This window comes from Dipodomys ordii, unplaced genomic scaffold (assembly GCF_000151885.1).
Source record: "Dipodomys ordii isolate 6190 unplaced genomic scaffold, Dord_2.0 Scaffold95, whole genome shotgun sequence".
NCBI lineage: Eukaryota > Metazoa > Chordata > Mammalia > Rodentia > Heteromyidae > Dipodomys > Dipodomys ordii.
The window spans coordinates 3,852,817-3,879,550 of record NW_012267311.1 but is presented as its reverse complement, the minus strand read 5'-3'; the positions used below and the strand labels follow the sequence as shown (position 1 = coordinate 3,879,550).

General features: G+C 38.6%; 1 protein-coding gene and 1 pseudogene across 2 annotated transcripts in view; one reads left to right on the top strand and one right to left on the bottom strand.

Moving 5' to 3' along the window:
- Unc13b (unc-13 homolog B (C. elegans)) overlaps nt 1–26,734 on the bottom strand; it is a 180,285-nt gene that overhangs the window by 132,574 nt on the left and 20,977 nt on the right. For both annotated transcript variants that reach the window (XM_013026666.1, XM_013026665.1), the window contains exons 2-3: nt 2,739–2,768; nt 550–649 (exon numbers count right to left, since the gene is read on the bottom strand). In XM_013026666.1, coding sequence (XP_012882120.1) covers nt 550–649; nt 2,739–2,768 — 130 coding nt within the window. The remainder of the gene's footprint in view (nt 1–549; nt 650–2,738; nt 2,769–26,734) is intronic.
- On the top strand, nt 15,707–16,494 carry LOC105993327 (annotated as a pseudogene).

Here is a 26,734-nt window from a genome sequence, read left to right as displayed (position 1 = left end):
TAGAGCGCTAGCCTTGAGCTGAAGAGCTGAGGGACAGTGCCCAGGCCCAGAGTTCAGGCCCCACAACCGGACCCAAAAAAAAAAGAAAAGAAAGAAAAAAAACACTAGCAGAAATCTAGTAGAGCACCAGCTGTGAATAAATAAGTTCAGGGAGTGTACAAGACCCTGAGTTGAATACCCAGTACTGAGGCACGTGTGTGTGCATGCGCATGCACGCATGTGCGCGCATACATACACAGGCACACACACGCGCACACACACACACACACACTCTAATTAGGAGTATACTCACACTCATTTTTCACTTACCTCCAAGAATAAATTATTAATCCATGAGAGAAAAGATACTACAAATATATTTTACTTATATCACATCTCATTTCTTCCTGTAACTCAGCAGTTTTGGGTAAGAAAAAAAAAGAGTATTTAACATGCTCACACAATTTTAAAGTTAAAGTATACACAGAAGCATTAACTGTTTCTTCTGATGCTATCACCTGAGCAAGATTATGTAATATGCAGGATATCCTGCTGCTGTAAAGTACTTACAACATGAAATCTTGTTCCCAAGAAGGTTGATCACCACGAACTGCTACAGTTGTACTCTTCACATTCTGTACTTTCAGGGTCACATATGTGTTAAACTTATCTTTTAAAAAAATGCAAAATGAAAATGTGATAATTAATGCTCAGATTGTTACTCAATCTCACATAGACCTTAGAATCAAGTAATATACAAATTAAAGTATTAAATTGCAAGAAAAAATAAGCTATATATTGTGTAATTCAAAGTACAGTAGAGTTGCAAAAATTATGAAAGTATATACTCTCTTCAATAACATAATCTAACTTTGCGTTTTTCTATATATTTGTAATCAGACATTATGGCACATGCTTATAATTCCAACATTAAGAAACTAAGCAGGATTATGAGTTCAGACTCAGCTAGACAGCAAGACCATGTCCCTCCACCCAAAAAATACAGATATGTATGTATGTATGTATGTACGTACATATATATACATTTTGCCAAGCACCAATGGCTCCTGCCTGTAATCCTAGCTACTTAGGAGGCTGAGATCTGAGGATTGCAGTTCAAAGCCAGCCTGGGCAGGAAAGCCCATGAGACTCCAATTAACCACCAGAAAACCAGAAGTGGTGCTGTGGCTCAAAGTGGTAGAGCACTAGCCTTAAGCAAAAAAGAGCTCAGGAACAGTGCTCAGGCTCCAAGTTCAAAAACCTATGACCAACATATATGTGTGTATGTGCATTCATATGTATTATAAATATATACATATATATATATATATATTTGCAGTAGAGCATTTGTCAGAAGTGGGGGTAGGAGGATCATGAAGGACAGAGCAAAAGCAGAATATCCTAGCTGAAAAACATAAGAACATAAAGTCTGGAGGTATACCTCAAATGATTTTATTGCTCATAAGTTGAAGCCATGAATTCAAAAACCACTATTGCCAAAAAAAAAAAACCAACAAAAACAAAAGAAGACAAAGTAGACAATAGTAAATGTACAAGAATATTTGTTTATGATACCAAAATATTGGGAAAAACCTAAATACTCATCCATCAGAGATCTTGGATGAAAATCTACAACAAAAATTTGCACAGCACTTTAAAAGAAAGAACTAGAAGCCAGGCATGGTATATTGGAATGTCCTATGAGTTCCATGCCTACTTGGTCTATATAGTGAGAAAAAAAAAAAAAGGGTGGGAACAGAAGGAAAGACAAGGGGAGAAGAGGGCAATACATATGAAGAAATGTTCATGATAAATAAAGTATATGGCATAGTATAATTCATTATACTTACAGAAAAGATCTGAAAAAATATATATTAAAAGCTCTAAATAATTGTGGGTGTTTTTTTTTTTTTTCCCTCGGTCATGGGGCTTGAACTCTGGGATTGGGTGCTGTCCCTGTGCTCTTCAGCTCAAGGCGAGCGCTCTACTGCTTGAGCCACAGCACCTCTTCCAGTTCTAGTGGTTTATTGGAGATAAGAGTCTCACAGACTTTCCTGCCCAGGCTGGCTTTGAACCGTGATCCTCAGATCTCAGCCTCCTGAGTAGCTAGGATTACAGGCATGAGTCACTGGCGCTTATTTTTGAGAAAGAGAACTGGGTTGAGGGCTGGGAAGGTGGCTCAGTGGTAGAGCGCTTGCCTTGCATGCTCAAGGCCCTGAGTTCGATTCCTCAGCACCACATAAGCAAAAAGAAAAAAGCCGGAAGTGGCGCTGTGGCTCAAGTGGTAGAGCGCTAGCCTTGAGCTGAAGAGCTGAGGGACAGTGCCCAGGCCCAGAGTTCAGGCCCCACAACCGGACCAAAAAAAAAAAAAAAGAGAACTGGGTTGATCAAGAGGAAATAAAATGAACTTTCATTGATAAATATAAATATACAGATTCCTTCAATTTGTACAACACCATTGATTTTAATTAATAATTTCATTTAATTTTGTGTGTGTCAGTCCTTGAACTAAGGGGCAGAGAGTTGTCGCTGAGCTTTTCTGCTCAGGGCTAGTACTCTGCCACTTGAGCCACAGCTCCACTTCTGGCTTTTTGGGTAGTTAGAGTCTCACAGACTTTCCTGCCTGGGCTAGCTTCAAATAGTGATCCTAAGACCTCAGTCTACTGAGTAGCTAGTATTACAGGAGTGAGGCACTGGCACCAGGCTTTAAGTCACAGAATCTAGAGAAAAAGCACATAATAACAGACAGCTTGACTTACCTGGTGAACCCTGGAATTTGGCTCTTTTAACTACAAGAGAAAAATAAAAGATACCATTAATAATTAATCAACAATGCTTGAGTACCTTCTATATTCCAATATTAAAGGTAAGATTAGATAGTTAAGTCTAATTCTTTTTTCTTTTTTTTCTTTTTTGCCAGTCCTGGGACATGAACTCAGGGCCTGGGCTTTGTCCCTGAGCCTCTTTGTTCTTAAGGCTAGCACTCTACCACTTGAGCCACAATCCACTTCTGACCTTTTCTGTTTATGTGGTACTGAGGAATCAAACCCAGGGCTTCATGCATGCTAGGCAAGCACTTTACTAATAAGCCACATTCCCAGCCCCAAGTCTAATTCGTAAGAAGTTGAATGGTAACCCCTTCATAAAATACTTAAAGAAACTAAAAATATAAATTTTAAACTATATATATACTGCAATTTCTATAATTCCATTTTATAAATGCAAACCAAAACCCTCATGGCACAATCAAAATGGATCAAAAACTTGTATGAGCTAACATTATAAAGCTTTTAAAAAAGGTCTTTGTGACTTTAGTTAGACAGCAGTTTCATGAGTATAAAACCTAAAGTCAGGCACTGATGGCTCATGCCTATAATCCTAGCTGAGATCTGAGGATCACGGTTCAAAGCCAGCCTAGGCAGGAAAATCAATGAGGCTCTTATCTCCAATTAACTGCCAGAAAAACCGGAAGTGGGGCTGTGGCTCAAGTGTTAGAGAGCTAGCCTTGAGCTGAAGAGCTGAGGGACAGTGCCCAGGCCCAAATTTCAAGCCCCACGACTGACAAAAAAAAACAAAAAAATAAAAACAAAATCCTAAATCAAGCAAATAAACAAATGCCAATAGTGGGGCTCCGTGGTATTTTCAATAGTCACTGAATTTCCTGCTACAATATAAGAGTAGTAAATTGGCATATTAGATCAAAGCATGCTCATTGGGACATGACATAAATTAGTTATATTTGGGGGTAGTATTTTTATCTTAAGCTCTAATGCAAATTATGCATTGCAAATTTGTTCTGTTAACTACTACTCTGAAATTGAAAAAGAGTTACATTGACATTCTGAATGCTTCTAAGTAAATACAATTTTTTAAATTTTCATTTTCTCAGTCGTGGGGCTTGAACTCTGGGCCTGGGCGCTGTCCCTCAGCTCTTCAGCTCAAAGCTAGCACTCTACCACTTGAGCCACACTGCCACTTCTGTGGTTTATTGGAGATAAGAGTCTCATAAACTTTCCTGCCGAGAAAAAAGAATTTACATGGTGAACTTCCCTAACCCGAAATGCTATGAGCACCAGAACACCAAAAAAACTTTAAATTTTGGAGCACTTTGGATTTTGAATGCTCAACCAGTAAAATCTATGCTGTAAAATACTATAAAAAATACTGTAAAATCTGACAAATTCTAAAACTGGAAGTATTTTTAGCCCCACATCAGATAATGGGTACAAACCTATATACAAATGGGCCAGTAAGTTCATGAAAGATGTTCCACTTTATCAGAGCAATATAAATCAAGCCAAGCACCAGTGGCTCATGCCTATAATCCTAGCTACTCAGGGGACTGACATCTGAGAATCACAGTTTGAAGCTAGTCCAGGTAGGAAAGTTCATGAGACTCATATCTCCCAATTAACCACCAAAAGCCAAAGTGAGTGGTGGCTTAAGTGGTAGAACACTGGTCTTGAGCAAAAATGTATATACATATGTATAAACACATATATTTTATATATACAAACACATATATACATATATGTATATGTATATACATGCATGCATACATATACATGTGTATACGCAATGCATATATATATATGTGTGTATATATATATACATATCACAAATAAGGTACTATTTCTCACTCATAAAACTGGCAAAAAGAGTAAGAAAAAAAATTTAGACCAGCCAGGCACAGTGGCTCACACCTGTGAATCCCAGGCAAAAAGTTTTCAAGACACTATCTTAACCAGTAAATATGGGCCTGGTGCTACAACTACATGGGAAGCTTAAATAAGATTACAGTCTAAGCTGATCCAGGCATAAACTCAAGACCTTATTCAAAAAATAATTAAAGTAAAAATGGCTGGGAGCATGGCTGAAGTGGTAGATTACCTACCTATTATATCAAGGTCCTGTGTTATATCCCAGTACAACCAAAGAACAAGCAAGAAAGACAGTATCAGGCCTGGATGTGAAGAAAGTAGGTCTTTTACTCACTGCGGATAGAATTGTCACTTTGGAAAACAGTCTGAAGTTCCTCAAAAGGTTAAAGATTTATTTGGTTCCTGTAAGGAATTCTACTCCTAAATACATTCAGAAGAAATGAAGAGCTAGGCACTCGTGGCTCACATCTGTAATCCTGCCTACTCAGGAAGCTGAGATTTGAGGATGGAGGTTCAAAGCCAGCCCAGCAGGAAAGTCCATGAGAATCTTATCTCCAATTAATCACAGAAACAAAAAGAAAGTGGAGCTGTGGCTCAAGTGGCAGAGCAGAAGCCTTGAGCAAACAAGTTCAGAGACAATACCCAGTCCCAGAGTTCAAGCCCCAGGACCTACAAAAAAAGAAAAGATATGAAATGAAGACATATACCCAACATAGAAACATGTACACAAATTTTCATGGCAGCATTAATCAAGAGGATTCAAAGGTGAAAACCCCCCAAAATACTGATAAACTGAAGAAAGGATAAACAAAGTATGATAAAAAAAAACATTAAATGAGATATAATTCAGCCATGAAAAAGTACAGATATATACTATGAGTGAACAAATGTTTACTAACACAAAGAAGCCAGTCACAAAGTACCATACATTACATTATTCCTTTTATATACTTCCAAAACTGTAAAAATCCATAGAAATAGAAAGCAGGTTAATAATTACTAGGAATGGAAGAAGAAGAAAAGATTGTTTAAAGGATAATGATTTTTTTAAAGTGTTTATTCAAGCCCCATGACTCACAAAAAAAAGTTTTTAAAATAAAGAGAGGTAATGATTGCACAAGATTGTAAATATACTAAAATCCTGGGCTGGGAAGGTGGCTCAGTGGTAGAGCGCTTGCCTTGCATGCCTGAGGCCCTGAGTTCGATTCCTCAGCACCACATAAGCAAAAAGAAAAAAGCCGGAAGTGGCGCTGTGGCTCAAGTGGTAGAGCGCTAGCCTTGAGCTGAAGAGCTGAGGGACAGTGCCCAGGCCCAGAGTTCGGGCCCCACGACCGGACCCAAAAAAAAAATAAAATCCATTGAACTGAACACTTTAGGATAATAGAGCTGGATATGGAGGGATTCCTGTAATCCCAGGACTTGGGAGGTTGAGGCATGAAAATTTTGAGTTCCAAGCCAGCTTGGGCTACATAAAGAGAATCTATAATAATAATATGCTTATGCTATGTGAATTTCCCTTGAATTTAAAAGTCTATATATTAAGCTGCACATAAATATTCATAGCAAAGCTAGGCATGTTGGCATGTATATACCTGTAATCTCAGCACTAGGAGGATGGAGCAAGAGGAACATTAGTTTGGAGCTAACATAGACTATACATAGTGAGACCCTGGCTCAAAAAAAATTCACATGTATATAAATGCTTTCATATATTGACATGAATAAGAACAAAGATACAAAAGGATATATACTAAGTGTGCTGTGAATATAATATATCTCTGGAGATAAGTCAGCAAGAAATGTAAAACTAAGCCAGGCTTGGTGGCTCACCCCTGTAACCCTATCTACTCAGGAGTCTGAGATCTGAGGATTGTGGTTCAAAGCCAGACAGGGCAGGAAAGTCCATGAGACTCTTATCTCCAATAAACCACTTAGAAAACCAGAAGTGGCTCTTTAGCTCAAGTGGTAGAGTGCTAGCCTTGAGCTGAAGAGCTGAGGGACAGCACTCAAAAAAAAAAAAAGAAATAAAAGAAATGTAAAACTATCAAATTTTTAAGTTTTCAAATCTTTATATTGTTCACTAATTTAAATAAGCACATATTACTGTCTATATGTAAAAACCATTAAATGTACAGTCAAGTACTTGTGGCTCACATCTGTAATCCTAGCTACACAGAAAACTGAGATCCGAGGATCATGATTTAAGGCCAGCACAGGCAGAAAAATTCACTAAACTTTACCTCCAATAGAGATAACCAGCAAAATAAAGCAAAGGGAGAGGCATGGCTCAAGTGGTAGCATGGCAGTAAAGCAATCATGAGTCCCAAGTTCAAAATCCAATACTACCAAAGAATATAAATTAATCAAATATGTAATAAATAAAAATATTATATAGCTCAACTATTTCCTCAAGACTGAAAAATAAAACCTGATTAAACAACAAACTTGATGCCTAATTATGAAGCTAATTTAAAAGGAATGCTTTCAGAATCAAAGCTATGAGGGGCTCCAGCACAGAATTCATCTTCTTCCACACCATTATGTTCAAAAAAATGAAGAGAAGAGGCTGGGAAGGTGGCTCAGTGGTGGAGCGCTTGCCTTGCATGCATGAGGCCCTGGGTTCGATTCCTCAGCACAAGAAAAAAGAAAAAAGCCGGAAGTGGTGCTGTAGCTCAAGTGGTAGAGTGCTAGCCTTGAGCTGAAGAGCTGAGGGACAGCACTCAGGCCCAGAGTTCAGGCCCCACAACCAGACCCAAAAAAAAAAAAGAATTGAAAAGATGGGTAGGAAAGTAATAGTCACAATAGAATACTTAGGCTCCTACAAGACTCCAATGTGAAAACCCTAAATCCAGGCTAAAAAAAGATAATCCGGGAAGAACATTTTTCCCTAAAGTATATTTTTCCTTAAATAAATGCAAAAATAAGAGAATATCTAAGATCTGTACCCATCTCTCAAAAAAAAAAAATCTTCAGCTCCCGAGTTCCTCTGACCTTATTGTGGAACCAAATCTGCACTCTGAGATTACAGGAAATAATCCTATTTGCAATGACTCTGCAATCACTGACCTGGTTCTCCAGGCATAGGGAATGGCTGAGCTGTCTTGTTTTAGGCTATGCTGTCATGAAACCATTTCCAAAGGCTTGTGACACTAGTGCCCTTGATTGTAACTGCTTCAGAATCAGCATTAAATAGGTATATTACTATATACAATAAGTAATTGTTTATCTGAATGTTACCTTTTTTTAAAGATAGTAAACACATATAATTCTACTGCCCTGTTTTCGTTCTGTCACTGTTTAAACACAGGTAAATTTGCATATTCTGTTGTATTATACTTTCACATTTTGTCAATATGTGGGCATAAAGATGCATTAAAGGTAGGAGGAGAATGACAGAATGGATGACTCTGATCAAGATGTACGGCATTGACCAATAGACATATTAAATTGAAATCTCTTGTACAACTATTTGAAGATTAAAAAAAAGATACACTATGACAGGTCAGCCAATGACCACAGGTTTTGTTTTGTTTTGTTGTTTTTGTTTGTTTTTGGTTTTGTCAATCGTGGGACCTGAACTCTGGGCCTGAGTGCTGTCCCTCAGGCTCTTTAGTTCAAGGCTAGCACTCCACCACTTGAGCCACAGCACCACTTCTGGTTTTTTCTGCTTATGTGGTGCTGAGGAATCAAACCCAGGGCCTCATGCACGCAAGGCAAGCACTCTACTAGTAAGCCACCTTCCCAGCCCTGACACAGGTTTTGACTCAGTTGTTCAGACTGGCTAACAAAATGTGCTTTTTCTTCCCTCTCCTTTATGAACAACTTTATTAAAGCTGAATATTTAGTCTAAGGGAAAAACAAAAACATACAGTGAAAAATCATTATCTCTTCTCAAGAGTATAGCAAATATTTTCATGTTTAATCATAGTCATTGCAATTGTCATTTTTAAAACTTTATTAGTTTAGTTTTTTTAACTTATAGTCTCAATACATAATCTAGGGGAGCCTTGCTATGTATCCTAGGCTTGTCTCAAAGTAGAGATCTCCTTCCTTAGCCTCTTGAGTGTTGAGATTATCATGTAACTTCTAAAAGGAAATGAAAAGTGAGACCATCTAAGGTACTTTTTCATCCTACTGGGGTCTGAGGAGCACCAAATATAAATAAGTACCTCTTTACTCATAAAGAAAAGGACATTTAGGTTGTCTTGAAGACTACTATAAAATTCCAAAACAATGTTGGAAGACATAGCACTTAAAAGTTTAAAAAAACACTTTTACTTTATGTGTATTTATATGTATATATATATATATATATATATAAATACATACATACACTCACACACACTTGCAAACACATGTTAAGGATTGAACACAGAGACCCCAAGCATGTTAGGCTAGCACTCTATCATTTGAGCCACATCTCTCAGTCCAATATCTTTTATTTTTAAAAATATTTAGGGGAGGAAGGGGAGAATGTAGTTGTAGAGGTGGGAGGGAAGGGATGGTAGGGGAAAAACAAAGGAGAAGGCAACAATGCTTGATAAGAAATGTACTCATTACTTTGCTCATGTGATTGTAACCCCTCTGTACAGTATTTTCACAATAAAAAATTTATTTAAAAAAATGTTTGGACCAAGTGCAATGACTCAGTCTGTAATTCCAGCTACTGGACAGGTTGAGATCAAGAGGACCATGGTTCCAAGCAAAATCAGGCAAAAAGTTTATAAAGATCCCCATCTCCACCAATAACTAGGTTAAGGGATATACACCTGTCATCCCAGCTACACTGAAAGCTTAAACAGGATTGTGGTCTAGGACTAGAAAAACTTCAAGACACTATCTGAAAATAACTAAAGCAAAAGGTATGACATGATTGAAGTGGCAGAGCACCTTCTCAAGAATAAAAACCTGAGTTCAAACTCATCACCACTAGCCCACCAACACCCCAAAAACAGAAGAAGAAGTAGGTATAAGACTAAATGTTTGATATGCATTTAGTATGCACAATGCTTGGAGTCCAATCACCAGCAAAAACAAAATTAATTAATTAATATAATTAAATAAAGCCTGAGAGCCAGACATGGCAATGCACTCTTTTTTTTTTTTTTTGGAGGGGGGGTAGTTGCTGGTCCTGGGCACTGTCTCTGAGTTTGGCTCAAGGCTACCACTTGAGCCACAGCCCCAGTTTTGGCTTTTGGAAAGGTACTTGAGATAAGAGTCCCACAGAGCCCAGCGCCGGTGGCTCACGCCTGTAATCCTAGATTCTCAGGAGGCTGAGATCTGAGGATCGGCTGAGATCTGAGGATCGTGGCTCAAAGCCAGCCCAGGCAGGAAAGTCCGTGAGACTCTTATCTCCAATAAACCACTAAAAAACCCGGAAATAGTGCTGTGGCTCAAGCAGTAGAGCGCTGGCCTTGAGCTGAAGAGCACAGGGACAGAACCCAAGCCCAGAGTTCAAGCCCTATGACCAACCAAAAAAAAAAAAAAAAGTCCCACAGCCTTTCCAGTCTGCACTGGCTTTGAACTGCAATCCTCAGATCTCAGCCTCAAAGCCAGGTGCTGGTATCTCACGTCTGTAATCCTAATTACTCAGGAGGCTGAGATCTGAGGATTGCAGTTCAAACCCAGCCCTGGCAGGAAAGCCCATGACACTCATCTCTAATTAACCATCTGAAAACCAGAAGTGGTGTTGTGTCTCTAAGTGGTGCTATGGCACAAGTGGTAGAGTGTTAGCCTTGAGCAAAAGCAGCTTAGGGACAGAGCCCACAATCCAAGTTCAAGTCCCAGGACCAGTAAAAAAACAAGCGAACAAAAAACAGCTTTGGTGTTGGAGGCATGGCTCAGCTGGAAGAGCACTAGCCAATGAGCCAAAGCATCCGGCATAAAGTTCAAGTACTAGTCTCACACCAACAAAAAAAAAAGAAAGAAAGAAAGAAAAAAAAAATCCAAAAAATGTGGTATCTATAAACAATGAAACTTTACACAGCTATTAGAAAGAATAATACGTCATTTGCAGGGAAATAGTTGGACCTAGAACAAATCATGTTAAGTGAGGTAAGCCAAACTCAGAGAAACAAATGGCACATGTTTTTCTCTCCTGTGCAGAAGCTAGATCCAAAATACATGTCTCTCACACACAGTGAGAATAAAGGAGGACACTTTTTTTTCCCATCTCCCCATCCCCACCCAAGGATGACACTCTTAGGGGAAGAACACAAGGTATAATGCCTCTGTGACAAATAAAATTTAAATCTAATAATATTTTTAAATAATAAAATTATATAAAATAATATTTATTGAAATAAACTTCAGGAAATGAAACAAGAGGGTTTTCTTTTCTTTTTTATCTTGCTTGTTCATTTTTCCATCTTTGGAGGGGTAAGAAGGACACAAAAATGGAGGGGAAAAGAGTGAACAAATATAACAGTATATATATATATATAACTCAGTAGAAACTATGTTGAAAATGAACTATATAACTTGTGGGTAGAGATGGGGGAGGGAAGGAACTGGGAGAGAATGAAGAGGTGACATTGTCCAAAAAGCAATGTATTCCTGGTTAATGAAACAGTAGCCCCCCTGTATACACTTTGTAATAACAATTTTTTTTATTTTGGGGGGGTTCCAGTCGTGGGGCCTGAACTCTGGGCCTGGGCACTGTCCCTCAGCTCTTCAGCTCAAGGCTAGTGCTCTACCACTTGAGCCACAGCACCACTTCTGGCTTTTTTCTTTTTGCTTATGTGGTGCTGAGGAATTGAACCCAGGGCCTCAGGCATGCAAGGCAAGCGCTCTACCACTGAGCCACCTTCCCAGCCCCAACAATATTTTTTAATATTGTTTCCTCCAACATCACATCTGACTTGTCTTTGAGACAGTATCACTAGACAATTTTGTCTAGGCTGGCCTTGAACCATCCTTCTCCCTTCATCTCTCAAACAGCTGTGGTTATACAAATGAGCCACTGGGCTCACCTACTTTTCTATTTTAAATTACCAGTGGATTATCTGTGTGACTATGTTCTGAAATGCCTAGATATACTTAAGTACCATAGCCACATCTAGTTTGTTCCATAAAACAAAGAACCAATTGCCACTTGTCTGTGACAGTCTGTGACAATGGTACTAGAAAGTAAAAACCAAGTTCTTTGGAGATTCAAAGACTGTCAGAAAAATTCTGCTTTTTTTTAATGGCAATATGTGTGTGTATGTGTGTGCATGTGTGTGTGTGTGTGTGTGTGTGTGTGTACTCACACATATTTGACTCAACTCTCTTATTTGGCAAGGAATCATCCTTTTCATCTCCATTTGGTACTGGGAGACATTAAAGCTAGTTTTCATTTATTCAGACTTTGTATGTATTCTGTACAAAGGTCCAGTACTAATCTTTATTCAGATTGACCCAAATATATTTTATGTACCAAGTATTCTAGGCTATAGCAGAATACAAATTTGAAAATGGGTCACAGTCTATAGGTAAACAAATTACAAAAATACATAGTTATAATGTAAATCCTACAACCAAGATAAATACAAAACAGTCCTTTGTTGATAGGATTACAAGAGTGACAGAGAACTGTGAGAATAATTACAACTAAAACTACCACTTAATCCCTTAAATTCCCAGTTAATCTCTTCAGAAATTTTGAGATAAGTAGTGGTAGTATTTCCATATTACAGACAAGGAAACTGGGTCTTAGAGACTTAAACTACTTGTTCAAGGTTAAAGAGCCAGTAACAAATAGAGCTGGGACTAAAACTCAGGCCATCTGATTTCAAAGTATCACCAGAGTGGATTGTAATTTCCTAGTTTTCATAGTAAGAATATCTTTCTTTTTTTTTTTAAGCCAGTCAAATTTAGCAGTGGGAGAGTAAGAATATCTTTCTATAGAAAGGTATTTTGTGTCCACAATTTTGAGGAGAGGAAGCTTTTCGTGATGTCTTCATTCCTTCCCTTGGACCTAGAGATAGACTCAGTCCATATATGTAAAAACTGGATTAAAACATTGGAAAGGTATTATGACTTTCATGTTATGACTTTCATGTAAATGTTCTCAATGGTTATGGGTTCTTTTTATTTTTTGGTCAGTCTGGGCCTGGATGCTGTCCCTGAGCTCTTCAGCTCAAGGCTAGAGCTCTACCACTTGAACTATGGCGCCACTTCCGGCTTTTACTGCTTATGTGGTGCTGAGGAATCAAACCCAGGGCTTATGCATGCAAAGCAAGCACTCTACCACTGAGCCACCTTTCCAGCCCCGGTTATGGGCTCTTAACTCACTGCCTCAGCCTCCAAAGTGCTAGGACATATAGGCATACGTCAACCCATACAGCTCTGGATATAGATTCCTTAAAAAAAAACTTTAAAGCTTTTATGCCTGTTAAAAACTAGCTTTTTCAGGTATATTTTATTTCTGTCCTGTTTTCTGGGAAGGATAGAGTAGAAATATTTTTATAGTAGATTCCTTTAGTATCAGAATGTCAGTTTTCTAACACAGGAATAGAATATATTTTAAAACTTAGAGTAAAGCAAGATACAGAGCTGTGCATATCTACAATCCTGAACACTTAGGAAGGTGAGATCTGAGGATCCCAGTTTGAGCTAGCAGGTTTCCTTATTTAGTTTCAGTTACAAGTAAGCCCAAAGGACAGTTTTCAGTGCCTATAACTTGCTTTTTGAAATACACTCTTCTCTTGATTTATATACTTCCCCTGACACGTGAGTTGCATAGTTGGCTGTTCACCTTTCACCACCACTTTCTCTTTTGCCTAGTGTCTCAGATACTGGAATACCCCCAGAACTTTCACTTATTCTCTCTTCTTTGTTGGAAGTAGGAGCTATACTGGGGTTTGAACTCAGGATCTTACACTTGCTAGACTCTGAAGAGGCCTAAAAAAAATTTTTTCAGTACTGTGATGGGTACAAAACAGCCATAAGTGGAGATGTGGCTCAAGTGGTAGAGGGGCTAGCCTTGAGCCAAAGAAGCTCAGAGACAGTGCCCCAGGACTGGCACAAAAAAAAAATATATATACAGTACTCAAAAAATAGTTCTAGGGCTGGGAAGGTGGCTCAGTGGTAGAGTGCTTGCCTTGCATGCATGAGGCCCTGGGTTCAATTCCTCAGCACCACATAAGCAAAAAAGAAAAACGCCGGAAGTGGCGTTGTGGCTCAAGTGGTAGAGCGCTAGCCTTGAGCTGAAGAGCTGAGGGACAGTGCCCAGGCCCAGAGTTCAGGCCCCCCGACTGGACCAAAAAAAAAAAAACGTTCTACTGGACTATGATATAGCTCAGTGGCAAAGCATTTGTCTAGCAAAAAGAAAAGGAAGGAAGGAAAGAAAGAAGGAAGGAGATGGAGAAAGGGAAAAGGAAAGGAACAACAACAAAATAAACAAAACTTAAAAATAGCACTGCTCGTGAGGTAAAGTGTAATAATGATTCAGATATTTTACGTGCAAGCAAAACATGTATCATGTCCTTTTCTCGACATCTTCAGTTCTGTAATTGAAAATGCTTCCACTAGAATAGAATTTTCGAATTATATGGAATGCTATGAGTAATAATGGAACTTGCACAGAAACTGTTCATGTGCCTTACTTTTTTAAGAGAATATTTATTATATTCATTGAAACATACAAAATATGCAATAAAGTAATGATACAGAAAAAAATAGCACTGCTGAGCCAGGTGCTGGTGGCTCATGCCTTTAATCCTAGCTACTTAAAAGGCTGAGATCAAAGGACCTCAGTTAGAAGCCAGATGGGGCATGAAAGTTCATGAAACTGTTGTCCAATGAACTATGAAAAAGGCAGAAGGGGCTGGGAAGGTGGATCAGTAGTAGAGTGCTTGCCTAGCATGCATGAGGCCCTGGGTTCGATTCCTCAGTACCACGTAAGCAGAAAAAGCCAGAAGTGGTGCTGTGGCTCAAGTGCTAGAGCGCTAGTCTTGAGCTGAAGAGCTGAGGGACAGCGCTCAGACCCAGATTTAGGCCCCATGACAGGCAAAAAAAAAAAAAAAAAGTAGTTCAAGTGGTATAGCCCTAGCCCTGAGGGGAAAAAAAAAAACTGAGGAACAGCACCCAGGCCCTGAACTCAAGCCCCAGGACCAACACACACAACAAATAGCATACTGCTCAAATGCTTACTACTTCAGCCACATCTCCAACCCTTTTTTCTCTTGTTATTTTTGAGATAGTTTCTCTTATTTGTGCTTTCCACATAGTTGTTAAAATTGTTATTATAGATGGAGCAGAGCGAAGAATTCTACATGTAAGTGTTAGTTTAATCCAGAACGATATTTGATAAATGAAAACAGGAAATTATCCTGCAGAATTCACAATTTATACAGCTATACACACACACACACACACACACACACACACACACACACACACACACACCTAAGAACTATTTCACCTAAAAGGCTGAAATGGGGGCGGAGGGAGGAGGCAGTGGTAGACTGGAAGAGCAAGGGAAGGGATGACAAAAAGAAATATACACTTTACTTGATTTATCTAACCCCTCTGCACATAACCTTTATATTAACTATTTTTAAATTTTTGTTGTAAAGGTGATGTACAGAGTGGTTATCATTACATAAGTGTAGATAATGAGTATGTTTCTTTTTGAACAGTGATACCTCTCCCTCTATAACATTTTTAAGAATGAAAAAATATCTGAAATTTGGATGGAGACATATACAAAGCTGAAATTTCAAAGGAGCATGCAGAATATCAGGACCATGCTTCTACAAATAAAAAAATGCCAAAAATTCCATTAAGCTAGCAGACTCCATTCAAGAGGCATGAAACAAATTCTGACATCACTAAGGACTCAATTCTAGAGGCATCTTGACCTTCTGAGCCTCCAGAACTGTGGAACAATAGATTTCTGGTGGCAGTAGCAAACTCCTGTAATTGTAAATAACTTGTGATGCCTACTGTCAATGAAAGATGTAGTAAAAGAATTACTTGAGAGCTGGTCCTGTGAAGCAGAGAGGGGAGCCACGCAGACCTGGGAGCTGCCTTGTGGCCACCACAGGACAAACATCAGGATCTGTCATACCTATTGAGTAACTATGGAAGATTATATCAAAATAGAGAAAATCAGAGAAGGCACTTATGGAGTTGTATGTAGGGGTAGACATAAAACAACAGGCCAAACAGTAGCCATGAAGAAAAACATACTGGAAAGTAAGGAGAAAGGGATTTTTAGTACTGCCATTCATGAAATTTCTCTATTAAAAGAACTTCATCATCCAAATATAGTCAGTCTTCAAGATGTGCTTATGCAGGATTCCAGGTTATATCTCATCCTTGAACTCCTTTTTGTGGACCTCATGAAATACTTAAGATTCTATCTCACCTGGTCAATTCATAGATTTAAGGGTTATTTGTACTAAATCCTTCAGGGTCTGTTTTTTGTCAGTCTAGAAGAGTTCTTCACAGAGACTTAAAACCTCAAAAATCTATTGATTGAGATGAAGAAATAATCAAGCTGGCCGACTTTGGACTCACCAGAGCTTTTGGAATCCCTATTAGAGTATATACACATGAGGTAGTGACATGGGTGTAGATAGATCTCCAAAAGTATTCTGGAGGCAGCTCTCTACTCCACTCCAGTGGACATTTGGAGTATAGGCACAGTATTTGCAGAGCTAGCAACTAAAGCCACTTTTCCATGGGGATTCTGAAACTGATCAACTTTTCAGGATTTTCAGAGCTTTGGGTACTCCTATAATGAAATATAGCCAGAAGTGGAATCTCTACAGGATTATAAGAATACATTTCCCAAGTGGAAACTAGGAAGCCTTGCTTCCATGTCAAAAACTTGAGTGAAAATGGCTTGGATTTGCTCTCAAGCTGATTCTTTGAAATTATTGTATGAAGAAGCAATTGAAGAGTCTTCAAGCAAAAAAAAAAAGCAAAAAATGTCTTGAAAAAAAGAAAGGGCCGGGTGCCAGTGGCTCACGCCTATAATCCTAGCTACTTAGGAGGCTGAGATCTGAGAATCTCGGTTCGAAGCCAGCCCCAGCAGGTAAGGCCATGAGACTCTTACCTCCAATAAACCACTCAGAAAACCAGAAGTGGTACTGTGGCTCAAGTGGTAGAGCGCTAGCCTTGAGCTGAAGAGCTGAGGGACAGTGCCCAGGCCCAGAGTTCAAGCCCCAAGACTGACAAAAAAAGAAAAAACGAAAAGGAAGGAAGCTTCTGTGATGATTGTGATTTTTGTGGAGTTCTTTCACATTTTAAATTGTTACTATAAAGGTGACATACAGAGGGGTCACAGTTACATAAATCAGATAAAAAGTACATTTCTTTTCTAACAATGTCACTCCTTCCATCTCTCTCTCCGAGCTTTTCCCACACATCTCCACCCACAAGTTGTATAGTTCATTTTCAACATAGTGTTTAGTGAATGTCACTGCTGCATTTGTTCACCCTTTGTCCCTCCATTTCTGTGCTCCCCCACCCTCCCAAAGACAGATAAACTAACAAGACAAAAAGAAGGAATACAAAACGAAAAAGGAAAAACCTCATTTCCATTTCCTGAAATTCATTTAGGGAAATATTTTATATGATCAGATGCATATAGCTATTGGCCTTTGTGATCCTCCCCTAAGACTATCCTCCTTTGGTCTCACTCTGTGTGAATGCTTAGAGATCAGGATAGTTTATCATGTTCCAGTGGATTTTTTTTTGGTGTGTTTACTTGTAAATTTATAGGCATATTCTAGTTACCACAAATGAGGGAAAGTATACAACCTATGACTCTTTAGGTCTAGCTTACTTTGCTTAATATTTTTACAAACAAGGCCACATTAAAGCTACCAGCACAACCATGTTCACTGCAGCATTGTTTACTACAACCATTTATGGAATCAACCCAGGTGCCCCTCAGTGGACCAATGGATCAAGAAAATGTGATACACACATACACACACACACACACACACACGGAATTCTATTCATCCATCAGAAAGAATGATATATGATATTGTACCATCTGTAAGGCAATGCAAAAACTTGGGGAAATTATATTTTTCTGTTTTTTTTAAAAAGAATTACTTATTTGTAAAAATACAATATGAAATTCCCCTTTGTGTAACTAATGTAAGCTAATAAAAAAGCATAGTCAAATAAACATCCTACAGGCATCTCAAGAGTAATTACAAAACATACAACAACTGTATTCTAACCTGTTTCTGCACTAAACTAAATTTCATCTTTCTAGAAAGCCTGAAATACCACCTAAGTAGGTTAAGCTCTAGTTCTTAGAAAAAATTTTTTTCTCTAAGCTTATAAACAATATGCTATTGTTCTGTGGCCATTCTGTGTCACGAATTATACACTAAGCTTTCTTTAAGCATACAGTAGTTGTACAAGGGTGCTTCTACTATAACATTTCAACACAGACATACAGCATATCTCAATCAACCCCCCCATTTCTCTCCCCTAACTTCCCAATTTCAACAAGCTTCATTGTTCTAATTTCATACATGCAAACAATTTCCACCATATCTATCCTTATTCACCTTCCTCTTAACCCTCCTCATTCCTGCTAGCACCCACTTTGTTGTAATTCAGTTTTTTTCTCCTCTTTATTTTTTATCTTTTTAATTATCTTTAAGTAATTGTACAAAGAACTTCCCATTCTACAAAACAGTATATGAGTAAAAGTGTCTGACAACGTTGTCACCCATCTCTCTTAACCCATCCCTTTTTTCACTTTTTTTTCTTTGAGATTAGGTGAATACATATATTTCACATATTTTACAGTATTGTGGAATAGTGATACTTAGAATCACAAATACATTTTAACTTTCACAAGGCAAATTGTCATTATCATGGTCTATACAGTTTGTGAATTCTATGAGCTTTGGTAATACAAGTTATTTTTTCACATCAGGTGATGTTTACATTTCTTTCCTTTTGCTTAGTGTGAGCTGTTCCCACTTATTCTGTTCCTCCTCCTGGCTTCCCTCTGTTGTGTGCAAATATCTACCATATATATGGTCTAGAAAATAGAGTCATTTAGAAATGATATGACAAAATGAGTGACTGTCTTGTTTCTTGGGTCCTGTTTACCATATCTTCTTGTATTTTGGCTTTAACATCCACATATTAGGGAGACCATATTGCGTTTGTCTCTTTGCTCTTGGCTTACTTTGCTCAAAAGAATCTGCTTTAGTTCCAACCATTTCCCTGCAAATGCCATTATTTTATCCTTTCTAATAGGTGCATAATATTCCATTGTATATAGGTACCACAATTTTTGTATCCACTCATCAGTAGTGGGTCATCTGGGTTGTTTCCAAATCTTGGCTATTGTGAAGTGCTGTAATAAACATGCAGGTGCTTGTGCCTTTGTATGCTGGTTCCTGTTGCTCAGGGTAGATACTAGGAGTGGTATGGCTGGGTCATAGGGGAGGTCTATATTTAGCTTTCTGAGGTGCCTCCAGACTGTTTTCCAAAGTGGTTGTACTAGTATACATTCCCACCAACAATGCAGTAGGGTTCCTCTTTCTCTGCATCCCCTCCAGCATTTGTCATTGGCTGACTTTAGGATGTGGGCCATTCTGACTGGGGTAAGGTGGCATCTCAGGGTTGTTTTTATTTGCATTTCCTTTAGAGCCAGGGATGATGAACATTTCCTCATGTGTTTCTTTGCCATTTTTATCTCTTCTTCTGAGAAGTCTCTCTTTAGTTTCCTTGCCCATTTCATGATTGGTTTGTTAGATTTATGAGGGGTTAGTTTCTTGAGTTCCTTGTATATAGTGGATATTAAACCCTTGTCTGATATTTTGCTGGTAAATATTTTTTCCCAATTAGTTGGCTGCCTTTCTAGTTTGGTTGCTATTTCTTTGTCTGTGCAGAAACTTTTTATTTTAAGGTAGTCCCATTTGTCCAGCCTCTCTCCAATTTGTTGTGACCCTGGGACTCCTTTCAGGAAGTTCCTGCCTGTGCCTATAAGTTCAAGTGTCTCTCCTACTCTGTCCTGCAGTAGTTCCAGAGTATCAGGTTTGATGTTAGGTCTTTAATCCATTTTGAGTTGATGTTAGTGCATGGTGATAGGCTAGGGTCCACTTTCATTTTTTTGCATGGGGGCCACCCAGTTTTCCCAGCACCAATAGTTGAAGAGGTTATGATTCTTCCACTGTACGTCATTGGCTCCTTTGTCAAATATCAACTGACTGTACATATGTGGTTTTATTTCTGGGTCCTCTAGTCTGTTCCATTGATCTTCAGGTCTCTTTTTGTACCAGTACCAAGCTGTCTTTGTTATTATGGCTCTATAGTAGAAATTGAAATTCAGTATTGTGATTCCCTCCTGTGTTGTTTCTTTTGCCTAGAATTGCTTTGGCTATTCTAGGTCTTTTGTTGTTCCATATGAACAACTGGACTGTTTTCTCTATTTCAGTAAAGTACATCATTGGGATTTTAATGGGAATTGCATTGAATGTATACATCAATTTTGGCAGTATAGCCATTTTCACTGTTAATTCTGCCAATCCAGAAACATGGGAGATCTTTCCATTTCTTGGTATCCTCTATGATTCCTTTTTTTAGGCTTTTATAGTTTTCATGAAATAGATCCTTTACATCTTTGGTAAGGTTAATTCCTAGATACTTTTTTTTTTAGTTTATAATGAATGGGGTTGTTTTCTTGATTTCCCTTTCTGCTTGTATATTGTTGTTGTACAGAAAGGCTACTGATTTTTGTGGGTTAATTTTGTATTCTGCTACTTTGCCCAAGTGGTTTATAAGCTCTAAGAGTTTGGAGATGGAGCCTTTGGGATTAAGGTATAAAATTATGTCATCTGCAAAAATAGATAATTTAACTTCTTCCTCCCCTATGCAGATCCCTTTATTGTCTTTTTCCTGTCTTATTGCTCTGGCTAAGGATTCCAGAACTATATTGAATAGGAGTGGGGAGAGTGTGCATCCTTGCCTTGTTCCTGTTTTTAGGGGAATTGGTGGTAGTTTTTTCCCCATTAAGTATGATATTGGCTGTTGGTCTGTCATATAAGGCTTTTATTGTTTTTTGTTTTGTTGGTCATCGGGCTTAAACTTTGGGCTTGGGTGCTAGCCCTGCACTCTTCAGCTCAAGGCAAGCACTCTATCACTTGAGCCACAGTGCCACTTCTGGTTTTCTAGTAGTTTATTGGAGATAAGAGTCTCACAGACTTTCCTGTCCAGGCTGGCTTTGAATCGTGATCCTCAGATCCCAGCCTCCTGAGTAGCTAGGATTACAGGTGTAAGCCACCAGCACCCAACTAGGATTTTATTGTTTTAAGGAATGTTCCTTCTATTCCAATTTTTTCCAGAGCTTTTAACATGAATGAATGTTGTATTTTGTCAAAAGCCTTTTCTGCATCAATGGAGATAATCATGTGGTTCTTGACCTTGGATCTATTGATGTGATGGATTACATTTATGGACTTACGTATGTTAAACCATCCCTGCATCTCTGGGATGAAGCCTACTTGGTCATAATGTATGATTTTTTTTATATGTTTCTGGATTCTGTTGGCTAGAATTTTATTGAGGAGCTTTGCATCTGTGTTCATCAAAGAGACTGGTCTGTAGTTATCTTTTTTTGTTGGGTGTTTGCTTGGTTTGGGGATGAGTGTGATATTGGCTTCATAGAATAAGTTTGGTATTACTCCCTCTGCTTCTATTTCTCTGAAGAGCTTGAGGAGTATGGGTATTAGTTCCTCTTTAAAGGTCTTATAGAATTCCGTACTGAATCCCTCTGGTCCTGGGCTTTTCCTTGTTGGAAGGTTTCTGATTGCTTCCTCTCTCATTATGGTTATTGGTATATTTAATTGATTTATTTCTTCTTGGTTCAGTTTGGGCAATTTGTATTTCTCTAGGAATTCATCCATTTCTGCTAGGTTTTCCTTCCTTTGTAAGTATAGAATCTGGAATATTTCTTTATAATTGTTTGGATGTCTTGGATGTTTGTTGTAATTTTTCCTGTGGCATCTTTGATCTTATTGATTTGGGTCTCCTCTCTTCTTTCTTTAGTTAATCTTGCTATTTTTTTCAAAAACCAGCTTTTTGTTTTATTAATTTTATTTATAGTTTTCTTAGTCTCTATTTTGTTCATTTCAGCTCTTATTTTGGTTATCTCGCTCCATCTATCGACATTAGGTTCAACTTTCTCTTGTGCCTCTAGCAGTTTTAGTTGCATCATGAGATTGTTTGTTTGGTCTGTCTTTGTTTTCTTGATGTGTGCACTGAGAGCAATAATCTTGCCAGTCAGGAATGCTTTTGCTGTGTCCCATAGGTTTCCTTGTGATGTGTCTTCATTTTCATTGAACTGTAGGAACTTTTTAATTTCTTCTTTAATTTCTTCTGTGACCCATGTGTTGCTCAGCAGTGTGCTGTTTAATTTCCATGTGTTCGAGTATTTTCTACTGTAGGCCTTGTTATTGAGAACTAGTTTGATTCCACTATGGTCAGATAAAATACAAGGGATTATGTCATCTTCTTGTATTTGCTTAAATTCTTTGTATGAACTAAGATATGATCTATTTTTTTAAAAAAGTTCCATGGGCTGCTGAAAAGAATGTATACTGAGTTGTTGTTGGATGGAAAACTCGGTATATGTCAGTTAAGTCTGTTTGAGATATGACATTATTTCATTCAGAGACTTCTTTGCCAATTCTTTGATTCATGGACATGTCCTTTGGTAAGAGTGGAATATTAAAGTCTCCTAGTATTATTGTATTTGGATTCATCATTTCCTGTAAATAAATATGAGAGTATTTGCTTAATATATTTGGGGAATATAGATAGACAATAGTGATGTTCTCTTCTTGGATTGTTCCCTGTATTATTATATAGTTGCCTTCTTTGTCTTTTCGTAGTGATTTTAGTGTAAAGTTTATTTTATCTGATATCATAACGGCAACTCCTGCCTTCTTGCTGGGGGCATTGGCATGGTAGATCTTTCTCCATCTCTTCACTCGGAGTTTGCTTTTATCTTTGGCTGTGAGGTGGGTCTCTTGAAGACAGCAAATTGATAGATCTTGTTTTCTAATCCTATCTGTAGTTCTTTTTGTTTTTGATTAGTGAATTGAGACCATTAATATTTGTGGCTATTATATATTATATAGAGAGGTATATTATATTTCCTGTCATTTTATACTTTCCTAAGTTTTTCTTTCCTTCCCTCCTGTGTTTACTAAGTTCGTCTCCTAGTGATATCTATCTGGTCTGGATCCCTGTTCTTGAATGCTTTCTTTGGATTATATTCCCACTCTTAATATTCTTTGTAATGCTGGCTCATTGTTATGAATTCATTTAATTTTTCTTTACTATTAAAAATTTTAGTTTCTCCCTCGAATGTGAATGCTAGCTTTGCTGGATATATCAGTCTGGGCTGACAGTTGTTGGTTCTCAGGGCTTGGATGGTACTTTCCCAGGCTTTCCTTGCATTCAGAGTCTGTGTGGAGAGATCTGCAGTGATTCTATTTTTTCCCCATTGCTAAATCTATTCCTTCTTTGCTTTTGCTGCATGCAAGATTGCTTCTTTATTGCTAAAATCTAGCATTTGTACTATAATGTGCCTTTCAGTGTTCCTCCTGGGATCTTGCTTGTTAGGTGCTCTGTAGGCCTCTGTTATGGAGGTAACATTTTTTCTTTTAAGACTGGGGAATTTTTCAGTGATGATCTTATTGAATAAGTGTCACATTCCTTTATTCTGGTATTCCTCTCCTTCTTCCACCCCAATTATACAAAGGTATAATTGGCACTGTCTGATTGTTCTTGGGCTTCCTTGTGGCATGTTTTGAGTGTTTTTTCCATATCTGTAACTTTTTTTCCAGTGCCTGCATTTTGTCTTCAGTATCTGATATTCTATTTTCCATTTCATTTATTCTATTAACTGTGAGTTCCATTGTGGTTTGGAGGGAGGAAACTGAATTTTGTATGGAGGAGATTGAGCCATTTATCATTTCTATGTCATTCCTTAGAGTACTAATCTCATCTTTTAGAGAGGTGTGAACTGTATCTATTTTTGAATTTCTTATTTGAAGGCCTGGATCTCTTTTGATAGCTCATTCATTTGTTCTTTAAATTTCTGATCTATTTCTCATTTTAATTCTTGAGTCATTGCCTCTATCATCTCTTGGATGTAGTGTTTGTCTTCCATTTCTTTTTCACTTTCACTGTGGTTGCTGGCCTTTGAGTCTGGTTTACTATCTTAGCTGTTAATGAATTTTGTAATTTTTCACCGTGATTTTCACATGTGGACTCAGGGATTGGTGGAGACCATTTCCAGGCCCTGATTGTTTTGGTCACTAGGTGGCTACCTTTGCTTGGTTCTGGATTTGTTCCTGGATCAATTGATATAGCTTGCTCTCGAAGCTGGGCTGGTTGAGAGTATTTTACCTGGAGAGAGTGGGGGGGGGGGCACCGAGCTAGGGTCGTTGAGTGCTGCTGCTGCTGCACTGGCCTTGCCAAAACTGTTGCTGCACACCCAAGCTGGGTTGGGCCACTTATGCAGGCCGGTGCAGGGAGGCGCTGTGCCCCATAGTGGGTCTGGGGTCGCCCGGGGCTGGGCCCGGCTGCTTATGAGGGCCGGTGTAGAAAGGCGCTGCTCTGCGCTGCAAGTCTGGGGTCATTTGCTACCACCACCTCAGTTACCGCTGCCCCAAATTGGGTTGGGTTGCTTCCCCAGGCCGGGGGAGAGAGGCACAGGGCTGGAGAGTCCAGGGTTGTGCACCTCTGCTGCTGCTGCTACTGCCGCCGCCACCCATCCGCAGCTGCCACTGCCACCCAGGCTAGGGTGGGCTGCTCATGCAGGCCGGTGCAAGGGGGAGCTGGGCCCCACAGCAAGTCTGGGGTCACCCCAGGCTGGACCCGATACCTAGGAGGCCGGGTGCAGAAAGGTGCTGTGTCTTGCTGGGATCCTGGGGTTGTTTCCTGCGGTTACTCCTGTGGCCACTGCCCCAGGCTGGGCTGGGCTGTTCCAGCAGGTGGATGTGTGCTGCACGCAGTCTGGGGTGGTTCGTCACCGCAGTCTGGGGTGGTTCGTCACCGCTGGGCCCAGGCACTGCGCCATGGGGGGTCTTCGTGCAGGTTCTGCTTTCCCAGTTTTCTGTTTCTATTCTCCAGGTCGGCACTGGCTCTTGGGAGTCTTCTGGGAGCTTCTGTGGTCCCTGGTGGGTTCTGAGCCACGCGGCTTGAGCGGCTGGCCACGGAGTTCCGCCGCTTGAGCAGCTCGGCGTGGAGCCCCGCTGGCAACAAGGAGTGGGGAAGGGTCTTCCTAATTTACCATCTTTGTGTAGGTTCGGGAGTTCTTCCTTTTTCTTTTTTTTTAACGTCCTGTATCTGTCTGAGTACTCGACTTTTTGTTGTTGTCAGTCTTTTGAAGAAACTAAGCGTTGAAACCCGAACTCTCTATTTGGTTGGAGAGACCTGCGGTGTTTGCCTACTGTGGCCATCTTGGCCCCCTCTGTAATTCGTTTTTATAGTGTCTATCACTTGTACCAAGATACACTGTTTTTAAAGAAATGTATTTATTATTTGAATATTTAAAACAAACTGAAGATGAGAAAAATGCCATAACTCAAGTACACAACAGCTAGACAGACCAGGTCTCAACATTTTGTAATATCTGCTTCAAATATTTTTTACAATTTAAACGTTAGGATTACATTAAGATATATAAACATTATATAGTTATATAATATATGCTATATTATATATATTATATATAAACATTATATTACGATATAATTGAAACCATACTAAGCCCATTCCTTTCCCTAACCATTATTCAGAACTTGATGTGCATCACTCCAGTCCAAGTTACTTTTATGACACATGTATTCACAATGTTCAATGTTATCCTTGTTATGTGTCAGTGTATGGTTCCAAGGAGAGGAACCATACATTCCTGAGGTTAAGGAAAAACTGTGAATGCTTGTAATGCACAGAGTTTAGCACTGTACTATGGATGCTGGATTCGTTTTTCTCATAATGCTGCTCAAATTACACTAAAAGGACATGCTGCCTCTAAATAAGTCAAAATTGTCATTTCATTACTTAAATTAAGTATATTACCTGGTCCTTTTTGGCCTGGAAGAAATATCATTACTTTTATTTTGTTTTCTGGCACAATATTTTTTGAAGGAGGCATATGTCAAAAAAAAGGCAAGGAAAGTGGGCTGTAGCTTAGGTAGTAAAGCACTAGTTTGAGCTAAAAAAAATAAAATAAAAAAGCTCAGGGACAGCACCTAGGACACCCAGGAACTTCAGGACTGGAAAAAAAAAAAAGAAAAGTAGCAAGGAAACATTCAACCTATCACATAATGATTTAAACACAGCTGAAGATAATGTAAGACAAAGAGCTTTTCTCCACCAATTTTGCTATATGATACATATTTTGGAATGTGTATGATACTATTATATGTGTCAAAACCACATATAATAAATTCATGAAGGTCAACTTATTGTACAATACAATATATTTTGTATGTTTTAAAAGTGAAATATTTGATATATCAAATATGTCTACAATTGCTTTTCTATCCATTTTGGTTTGAGACTTTTCATTATTGGTATATGTAACTTTGATTTATTAATCTTAAATGTTTCACAAAATAATACTTTCCATTCAAGTTGACATTTTATTCTATCTATATCTTTCCCCCTAATGTGGTTACCCACGTTATTGGTTTCAGGACTAATGAACAATTTGTAAAAATAACTAATGTAGAAAGAACAATTTTTACTTTACTAATTAATTAAAATACAGACAGCATAAGTAAATTGCTTCAAGCCTCAGACGTAAAGAGTGTAGTCTAAAATTAAAACTCAGATTTGAAAGTCCACGCTTGGCAGTCCTCAGTATTCTCACTGCAATTCTAATATTAAATCCACACCAACTAAAATAGTTAATGCTGTAATTTATGCCTATATGAATCAAGTCAAAGAAAAATAAAATTAATTCTATAAAAATATGGTGGTGTCTGGGCTGGGAAGGTGGCTCAGTGGTACAGTGCTTGCCTCGCATGCATGAGGCCCTGGGCTCGATTCCTCAGTACCACATAAGCAGAAAAAAAAAAAGCCGGAAGTGGCGCTGTGGCTCA